Consider the following 9,616-nt stretch of genomic DNA (forward strand, 5'->3'; position numbering starts at 1 on the left):
TGACTTTAGGACTTTAATGGTCTTGTTAAATTGATTTTCTATAAATGTGTAGAAATTCATGAGTAATTGGGATGCCTTAGACTTGTGCTTCATTAAGTAGATCCAAGTAGCTCTGTTGTGGTCATCTACCAGAGTTAGAAAGTATTTATTTTTATTTCTGGTTTCTTTCCTGTAGGGTCCCCATATATCCACATGAACCAAATCAAAGATGTATGTAGTTCTTTCATGTTTAATTGGAAATGGTGACTTTGTTTGTTTGGCTATGGAACAAGTAATGCAGATTCTGTTAGATTTTTGTTGTAAATGTTGGGAAATATTTGAAATATGCTTGAGTTTGCTATCAGGAGCATGACCCATTCTCGAATGCCAAATATCTGAGTTCTCTTCATTAACATTGGACAAATCATTACATAACTGGTCAGATGCATTACAAGTCTTTGAAAATATGCCACCTGAGTCCCTTCCTAGTTCATTAGACATAATAGAAACATTAACACTACATAGACCTGGATACTTGATCCTAGTTGACTGATTAACTAACTTAGGGTGTGACTGACAGTCATTATTTAATAAGTAATAAACACCCTTGTTCTCTCTTCCAATCCCCTTAGTCTTCCTGGTATGAGAGTCCTGTATAACACACAGCTTAGCATAAAACGTCACAAAGCATTGGTCATCTTGTGTTAGTGTTTGAACAGAAAGCAAGTTGTGTTTAAATGCAGGAACAAACAGAACATTTTTCAGAGTGAGACCATTGTTAAAGGAATAGGTTCCAATGTGTGAAACATTAGTGGTTTCACCATTATGCAAGTTAATTTTATGCCCTTTTTTCAATTCTCTTGTGTTATGTAGATCATTTAGATCTAATATCATGTGGTTTTTATGCTCCAGAATCAATTATCCACTCTTGTGTGGTGTTAGAGGCATAACTGCGGTTCAAATAGGCCATACCTGCAAAGTTGGCTTCCAGTTCATCTTCAGTCTCAGGATAACTGCTGCTCATACCTTTTCCTTTTTGATTGCTCATGAGCTGTTCAAACTGTTAGGATGACAAGGTGATGGATCCACCAGTGTCAGCATGACCATCCCCCATCATAGCATTGGCAGCCACTCTCCCAGACTTGCTGGAACTGGAGCCTTGTTTCCCTCTGTGCATTCCAGATTTGAAGGTCTTACTCCCTGAACTTTGATAGCTGTTCTGGGATCCTTAACCATGATAGCCATGCTTGAGTTTGTACTCCTGAGATTTCTCTGGAAATCTTTTTGACACAGGATGATCAGCTGGGTAACCAATAACCCTCCAGCACTTATCCCTTGTGTGTCCCTTCTTGTTGCAAGCACTGCAGGAAGGCACAGGAATGATCTCAGTCTCCTTCTGACCAGATCCAGATCCAGCATAGAAAGTTGAGTTATCTACCTCCATTTTCTCACTTAACTTGTAATTTCTTCTCTGGGCTTCCTCGTATTGAAACATAGCAGCTGCCTCCTCTACAGTTGGCAATGGTGACATCATCAGAACATTGGACCTCATAGTGGAGTAGGAAGGATGCAATCTATTCAGAAATTGGAACAGTTTCCTCTCCTCTTGCTCCTTAATCTGAGCATCCAACCAGGCCTTAATTTCAGGAGTGACTTGAGTGACTGGTGGCTAGTCAGTCATGATCTCTAGGTTTTTGCCACAATATATTTTTTACATTTTACCAAAAAAAAGATCTTCAAGCTCCTTTTTAAGCCTGAACTTTCTGGCACCATTGCTCACAGAGAATTGTTTTTCCAAGTATTTCCATATGTCCTTGGTAGTTCTGGTGTATAGAACTGACTTCTTGATTGGCTGCTCAACATTGTGGAATATCCAAGAGATGAGCAGGCTGTTGCAGGTATCCCAGGCTGCTTCCTTCAGTGGGTCATTGGTGGGTCTCTTGACCACACCAGTTAAGAAACCAAGCTTCCTCCTGGAGCAGATGGCAATCTCCATTTGTCCCTTCCATTCGAGATAATTTTCAATACCTGATAGTTTTGTATCCACTGCCAAAGGGTGAGCACACTCAGCAGGGTGAAGGTAGAGAGGATCTGTTGCTTCCATGGAAGAAGTTGCAGATATTGAGTTATTGATTTCAGTAGTTTCAGAATTGAAGGGATTTTCCATTGCCATTTTTTGTTGTGTTGGGAATTTAATGATGTAGTGTTGAGTTGATGAGTTCACCAGAGTGTTGCACTGCTCTGTAAATAGGCCATGAATTGAATTGGTGCTCAGTTGGTTGAGAACATAGTAAATGCTCAACTTTGGTGGTTATCAGTCTCCTCAATTCCTGAGGCTCTGATACCATGTTGAGTAAATTATGTAGTGCATTTAGGAAGTAGAAGACTTAGATCAAGCATTGAAGTTGAATTGAGTTGTGTTATTATTGAATTGAATGAATGATCAGAAAATACAGTTGTAGTAATGTAAATACAAAGCAACTGGTTATTAACCAGTGGACAAGAGCTTGAGTTGTACAAAGACCAAAGGATTGAAGTGTAAATCTAATATGCCAGCAAACTAGGAAGTCTATATTGCATCGCAAAATCTTATTTCAGACGGATAGTTTTCCCGTCTGAAATAAGACCGACAAAATGTTGCCATTTTTTAAGAGAATGTAAGCAGTGAATCTACAAAATGTTATTACTAGAGATGTCACTTTTTACCCTGAAAATAGTGGGAAAAATAATGGTAACATGTTATCAAAAAAATATAAACATTTTACTGTCAAATGATAACATGTTGTCCCGTCTTATTTCAGACTAAAAGCAGTGGTCTGAAGCAAGACGCACCGATATTGCATGTCATTGTCCTAGTTTGTCCTTAGTTCCTTTTTCTTCCTTTGTTTCAAATATGAATAAGCTCTTTTATCTGACTGAGTCCTTAGACTGTTATTTGTTATTTGTTCTGTTGTGCTTGCTGCTACCCTCTTTACCGCCTCCTAAGCTGCTTGGTCACCTAGCGTGAATTTGAATTGATAAAATTTAGCGTTATTTATTTATGTTTAACGCACATACGATTCAGTCACTTGTATCTATTAGTAATAAGTTTCTCTGGAGCTACAAGCCTACAATGTCGTCGATGATAATTATGAACTTGGCTTTTATCAATTGCATACAAAACCAATCACATACAAACTTGTTGCGGAGTACAGTTTATCAATTGTAATGCTTTGCATAAGTCGTTTAAGTATGTCCACCAAGCCACCATTAACCACTTAAACATGAGTCGAGGACAATGCAAACTATCAAAAGTTCACTTCGACACGAGTGAGCAAAGGTAATTAGGTCGATTAAGAGATGTTTTCAGATAACCTTTGACAAGTATGACGACAATAGACTTCAACCGACGACAGCCTCTTCAGAAAGTAACAATCCTAATGAACAGCGACCCATTAGAAGGCTAACATCATGTAAAACCAACGCAGTCAATTAACTTGGCATAAGAGTTTTTTTTTTGGTCCAAAGTTGGTGCAGGATAGTACATCACCAAGCCAAATTTTGATTCACAAACAACTTTTGTCCACAAAACTTTCAGGACAATAAAGATTAAACATCCAGGGCCATGTTTTATTTTTCGTCCCTTCCCATTTAGTTTGGTTAGGAATCCACCTTAGCCAGCGGGCCAGTTCATTTGGCGTCCTCCAAGTAGGTGAATGTGGATGTGATAAACAGATTGACCTGATCAAAGAGGCAATACTGGTAGTCAGAGCTCGCAAAGTCATGCTACAGTTTTTAAAATTCACAAAATATGTCAGCTGTTAACATCATTTACCGGTACCTTTTACCTGACTTAGAAACCTGCTAGTATTCTCTTTTACAGAAAAAAAAAAATCCAAAAAAAGAATCATAAACTCAGTTTAACTTACATCCGAGTGGACCATCATTGATGACAATCCTATAGCCATCATCTAGACCTTCCTGCTTTGCTATAACCTTGGCAGTGTATAGAAGGCGGCCCAGGATCTCGAAGTGCCTTTCCTCAGCCTGCTCATAGATCCAATAATGATAAGATTTGGAAATTGCAGGTACAACATAGCGTTATAAGCCATACCAATGTAATACCCTTTCTAGAAGACTCAAATTTTATTCCAACGTCAAGTACAATTTTGTAGATCAGGCCTCAGGCAACAAAACCTAGTAGGCATGGTACAGACTACATGATTAAAGTTTAAAGCGACTGTGACTCCGGATCTTCCAGTAAACTCCAAGTAAGAAAATCACCCTATCATTGTTGTCAGAATCGCGATTCAATCCAACGATTCTACGATTTTACGATCCAAAAATGCTTGACCGATCCTGGATCCTACGATTTCATCACAGTTGTAGAATCTTACGATCCTGTTAATTTGAAAATTTCTAGAGATGGGATCATAATACGATCCTACGATTTTACGATTCTACGATCCGATTCCATAATTAAAAAAAATTAATATATATTTTTATATAATGACACCGTAAACTCAAATTTCGTGTAAGTTGTAGAAACATGTTCATACAATGACACTAAAATCATTATTTACCAATATTTTATAAAAAAATATTAATAAATAAGTGTTTTAATTTTCAATTATATGTTTTTTCCAAATAAAAAATTATATTTAGTGAGTTTGTAGAATCTTGCGATTCTACGATCTGATTCTACCGATTCGATCCTACCCTCCTCATCGAACCAAAGTAGAATCCCGATCCTGACAACATTGCACCCTATGTTCCATCCAAAATCCAAAATTCAAAACCTCAAATCCTCTTAGATGGCTTTGAGTCTGCAGTGACTATTGTAACAGACGATCTCACGCTGACCAGCCCCATTATGTATTTACTAATATATAAATATAGTATTAATCGATTGCTCGTATTAAGATCGTCTCAATAAGTTTTTCTGGGGTACAATTATGATTTTATGATGCATTGACACCAAACGTGACACAAAATTCATGAATTATTAGCTTCTGTTTCACTGCGGTGCACCAGAGTGCCAGACAAAAATATTAGCTCTCCGACATTACAAGGGTAACTATAGGATCTGTGACATTTTCTCCTCCTATTGCGGCATCAAAGGCTGATTCATGTTAGCCAACCCCAAGTCCCCAACTGGATAATAAATCCTAAGATCATGTCATAGAATGTGCCCAATTTGCATAAGCTACGAGCATTTGCAGTGTTTCCTGAGATCACGTCAGAGCATCAAATTTAAGTTTGATTCCAGATTCACACTGAAATCTAGGCGTGCTTTTCTATTATTTCCACACAATGAAATCTAGGGAGGTTTCTTTTTATATAATTTGATTGAAAACATTCGAGTATGACACATTAATCCTGATTAAAGACTTTTTTTTATAAGTAAGAATATCCTTGAATAAAGACTTCAATAGTTCAAGTTGCCATATGTCAAAAGAAAAATATGCATATAATTTAAATAGCACAAGGATTCACTGTAAAATTATTTTAATCATACAAGTACCCTTCAATCGATTCAAACAAAGACGTGTCACATTTCAACAGTCTCAAATACATAGCAAGGGTAATGCTGATGCAGAAACATTAAAAGGAAAGCCCAATGAGCCAATGAGGAAAACAGACATCATAAAGTAGTGCATTGCAAGGAACAACTTAAGCAACAAAAAAGTACCTTGGAGAGGCCACTTAAACCATCCTTAACTTTGGGAATAATCAAGATATGTATAGGAGCTTGCGGATTGATGTCCCTGAAAGCAAGGACCTAAATGAAAGCACACTATAAGTCAGAATCAACAACATTTAATGTAACTATGACATGATGTTCGCAAATACTTGGATCAGTGAAGTAAAAAAGGATAACACCATACAAAACTTAAATTAATGGAAAATTCGATGTCTGACTGCAGCATCCCAGGCTAATGTTTACGAGAAACTATGAACAGATTTGCAAACCAGTAGTCTACTTAATGGTTCAGACCAAGCTACAAGAGTTCCCAATTGCATCTATATCAGACTAATGTTTACACGAAACTGGAACATCTTAGATTTGTAGATTTTGAGCAAACGCAATGATGCAAAGATCAGCCGATTTCAAAACAAATACGATGATGACAGCTTACTTTAAAACAGCCTCAGATGAATGGACAACAGGATTGAGACCATTTTAAAAGGTGCATAGGCTGGTCGAAAGCAGACCAAAAAAAAGGGGGTAAAACTAGGCACTGAATACCTGATCATCCTCATAAACAATATTGGCACTGAATACCTGATCATCCTCATAAGTCATAAACTAGACCATTTTAAAAGGTGCATAGGCGGGTCGAAATTAAATTAATTAATTACTCCCTCCTGTTATTTGTTGTTCTTTTTCATATTGGGCTCATTTGTTGTCCTTTCAATTTTAATATTTTAAGAATAAAATTGATGAACAATTTGATCATTCACACTCAATTTGTTCCACTTGTCATTTAGTAATTTGCCCCTTCCTCTTTTCTTGGTCTTTGTGTCAATACCAAATGACAACAATTGAGAAGACAGTGGCATAAATACCTGATCATCCTCATAAACAATATTGGCAGGAATTTCCTTGTTAATAATCTTGTCAAATCTACAACAAAACAAACAATTACACTTTACATATTACAAAACTAGGCACTGAATTTGAAGTAATTTTTAGTAGATAGAAAAAAAAAGGGGTAAAAGGGTAAAAAAGGGAAGAACGACAAACATGGTGGGAGCATCAGAAGGAGTGGAAGCAGCAGCAAGAGCAGCTTCCTTCTCGGAAGCCATTGATGAAGAAGTTGAAGGAAGGTTTGGTGAAGAATTCAAGAGGTGTGAGGTAATTAACTCTATACGGCTGCTTGTTTTGTGATGGGGATGGGGATGGGGATGGGGATGGGGATGGGGATTTATGCTGTCTCTTCTTCTTGCGTCACTCATCTTTTGGGCTTAAACTATTTTCTGGAAATTGGAAGATGCCATTGGATACGGTTCGATTCGTCAACTGACCTCAAATAATAGGACTCTATTCCAACCCAAAACTCAATCCGATTCCACAAATGTGATGAATAGTGAGATTTTGTGGTTATCAAAGCGTATTGCTTGTGACGGGCTAATCCCGTCATTAACAGAGCACTCTCACAAAAAGGAGAGGGGATAAGGTGAACTTACGCGTGCTTCCCACTCACCTGCTCATGGGCAATTTGTGAGAGGAAACGGTATCCGTCACAAGCTTGTGACGGATTTCGCCCGTCTTCAATGAGATTTTGTGGTTATTTATATAGAGTGCCGCGAAAGTGGCAACTCACTAGGGGCGGCAAAGTGCCACTAGTAGCGGCAAAGTGGCTGATATCCTAGCCGTTAGAGGCGGCTCAGCATTGGATTCCGACAACTCTTTGAATTCTCCTTTATTTCACCAATTATGCTCATACATGAGGCTTTATGGAGATGCTCTATTGAAGACTATATAAGGAGATGTTGATTGATACCGTCGTCAAGTACCAAAAATAAATACCTAGCTATTACTAACAGAAGTCAGCGGTAAGTAGGGTCGATCTCCACATGGAGGCGGTCACTATCTACTCGTCAATTCGGTCTGTCTATGGTCACAGGATGGGGGTTTTAATTGATTTAACTAAACTAATGAGATTAAGGCAAGAGAAAAGGTTAAGAGGAATTAATAAGAGAGAAAGGAAAACTAGGATTGTCGGTTCATCAATGAATGTCGATTAATTGCTAAGGTCACGATCGATCGATGTGTCGGTCTAAGGGGCAACGAATATCTCCTTCCGGTCTCAATTCGCCCTAAAATACTATTAGCTTAGCTTCCGCCCTCACTAAAGCATCCTATTGTTCACTGCAGGTCTCACCTCTTCCAACCTTCCGGTCTAGGTCAAGGCTTACCAAGGTTAATTAAGCTAAGTGCATCGATTCAAATAGCTAGTTATAATTAATGGCAGTGATTAACAACATAGACAAAACAACAAATAAGGATCTGAACCTAGTTAGCAATTAACATCGCTCACCGACTCCCTAAATCCTAGCAGGGAAATTAGCTAGACATAATAAATAAAATAAAAGCAGAAGATGAAGAAGTAAATAACATTGAAAAATAAAGAGAGAATAAAGAAAGAATTACTAAATAAGATCCGGAAGAAAGGCAGTGTTCAACAGAGAGAAAGGGAAAAGATTAATGTATGAGGTCATGTCAAAGTGATCTGTCGTCTTTCCTATTTATAGGAAAGACAAATTATTTGACCTAAAAACGAAATAAGACTGAAAAAGCCCGAGCCCAATAGAAAACCACTCGATCGAACAATTTAGAATCACTCGATCGAACAGATTCCTGGCAAAACCTCTCGACCGAGTAGAAAACCTACTCGATCGAGGAACTCCAATTATGCGCATTTCGATCGAACATAAATGTTACTCGATCGAAGACTTCTTCTATCCAAAACTACTCGATCGACCACAAAAGCTTTCGATCGAATGACTTGGACTCAACCAGTTACTTGTTTCGTTGATTTCAGCATTGACTTGTTTATTTAGCTCTCGAAATGACTTCACGCATCCCATAACGGCAGTATTTCCGCTCCAAATCTACTCATCCTCCAAATGCATGCAAAACGGACGATAAAAGGCTTGATTCTACCACTTTCGGGTCCATTCCTGCAAATAAAGCAAAACAAACCAAAGTAGAATATTTTCGGGGCATTTCGTAGCATAAAACTACGAGAATAGCATAGAAATACGTGCATAAAGAGGCTTAAAAAGAGTATATAAAATACACGTATCAAATCTCCCCAAACCAAACCTTTACTCGTCCTCGAGTAAACTAAACGCAAACTAATGGAACGGAAAAGAAAGCTCAGAGCTAGCTACAAATGCCCACTTAAACCGGTTTAATGCAAGCGGACTAATACTTATAGCAAAACAGTCAAATGCAAACGAGTTGTAGGATGTTTATAATCAAGCTAAACTGTCGACCTTGCAAGACCTTTAATGATGGACTCTCACGGGTCACTCTTCTCTTATGAAGCAAAGGGTAAGCAATTAAATGTAAGAGAGAAAGAAAATAGTCGCTCACCTAAACTTCGACCCACATAAACATTTATGCAGCTGATATGACAGACAATTCTAGCTACCGTACATACATTCCAACCAAACAAGGACCTGTCACAGCCGAGGGCTTACAAAAGTATGGTAAAGTGAGGCAATGGTTAAGAAAAGGCAAAACATTTATGGGAATGTAGAGGTATAGGCGGCTAAGCTAGTGTAATACTCCGTATTTATAAGTCTTGGGGTACTCTATCGAGTAGGCCTTACTCTGTCGAGTAAGGGTAAGTTGCGTTTTAGAAAAGTTTCTGACCTGTTGGGTACTCGATCGAGTAGTCAGTACTCGATCGAGTAAGGGGGTACTCGATCGAGTACCTTGGTTACTCGATCGAGTGTCCTTCTTTACGAGGGTTTTTCTCGTGTTTTGTTAATTATGCGATTAAGGTATTTAAACATAATCGTCGTTGTTTTAAAACACTTTTACCAAAACCTAAAACCTGTTTAAGAGAGAAAGCGATCGATTCATCTTCCTAATCGCATCCTTAACAATTCCCGAGTTCGACGGTCGGTTCTTCTTTTTTTT

At 38.1% G+C, this 9,616-nt stretch overlaps 2 protein-coding genes across 2 annotated transcripts; both read right to left on the minus strand.

Moving 5' to 3' along the window:
* Positions 1 to 1,207: 1,207 nt before the first annotated feature.
* LOC141601268 (uncharacterized) lies at positions 1,208 to 2,152 on the minus strand. The gene is made up of 2 exons (XM_074421534.1): positions 1,760 to 2,152; positions 1,208 to 1,648 (listed from the first exon to the last, which is right to left on the minus strand). The coding sequence occupies exons 1-2, from the start codon at positions 2,150 to 2,152 to the stop codon at positions 1,208 to 1,210; spliced, it is 834 nt and encodes a 277-aa protein (XP_074277635.1).
* Positions 2,153 to 3,289: 1,137 nt separating this feature from the next.
* Positions 3,290 to 7,034, minus strand: LOC141599943 (14 kDa zinc-binding protein). Its single transcript, XM_074420086.1, has 5 exons — positions 6,707 to 7,034; positions 6,529 to 6,586; positions 5,651 to 5,740; positions 3,888 to 4,005; positions 3,290 to 3,699 (listed from the first exon to the last, which is right to left on the minus strand). Exons 1-5 carry the CDS (start codon positions 6,916 to 6,918, stop codon positions 3,632 to 3,634), a joined length of 546 nt encoding a protein of 181 aa, XP_074276187.1. The 5' UTR covers positions 6,919 to 7,034; the 3' UTR covers positions 3,290 to 3,631.
* Between the last annotated feature and the right edge of the window lie 2,582 nt (positions 7,035 to 9,616).

This window comes from Silene latifolia, chromosome 9 (assembly GCF_048544455.1).
Source record: "Silene latifolia isolate original U9 population chromosome 9, ASM4854445v1, whole genome shotgun sequence".
In the NCBI taxonomy this organism is placed as follows: domain Eukaryota; kingdom Viridiplantae; phylum Streptophyta; class Magnoliopsida; order Caryophyllales; family Caryophyllaceae; genus Silene; species Silene latifolia.

Coding starts and splice junctions, on each gene's coding strand:
- LOC141601268 (XM_074421534.1), bottom strand. CDS start 2,152: ATGGCAATGGAAAATCCCTTCAATTCTGAAACTACTGAAATCAATAAC. Junction 1,649..1,759: donor ACTTGGAAAAACAATTCTCT/GTGAGCAATGGT, acceptor ATGACTGACTAG/CCACCAGTCACTCAAGTCAC.
- LOC141599943 (XM_074420086.1), bottom strand. CDS start 6,918: ATGAGTGACGCAAGAAGAAGAGACAGCATAAATCCCCATCCCCATCCC. Junction 6,587..6,706: donor CCTTCTGATGCTCCCACCAT/GTTTGTCGTTCT, acceptor GTTTTGTTGTAG/ATTTGACAAGATTATTAACA. Junction 3,700..3,887: donor CAATGATGGTCCACTCGGAT/GTAAGTTAAACT, acceptor CTCTTTGATCAG/GTCAATCTGTTTATCACATC.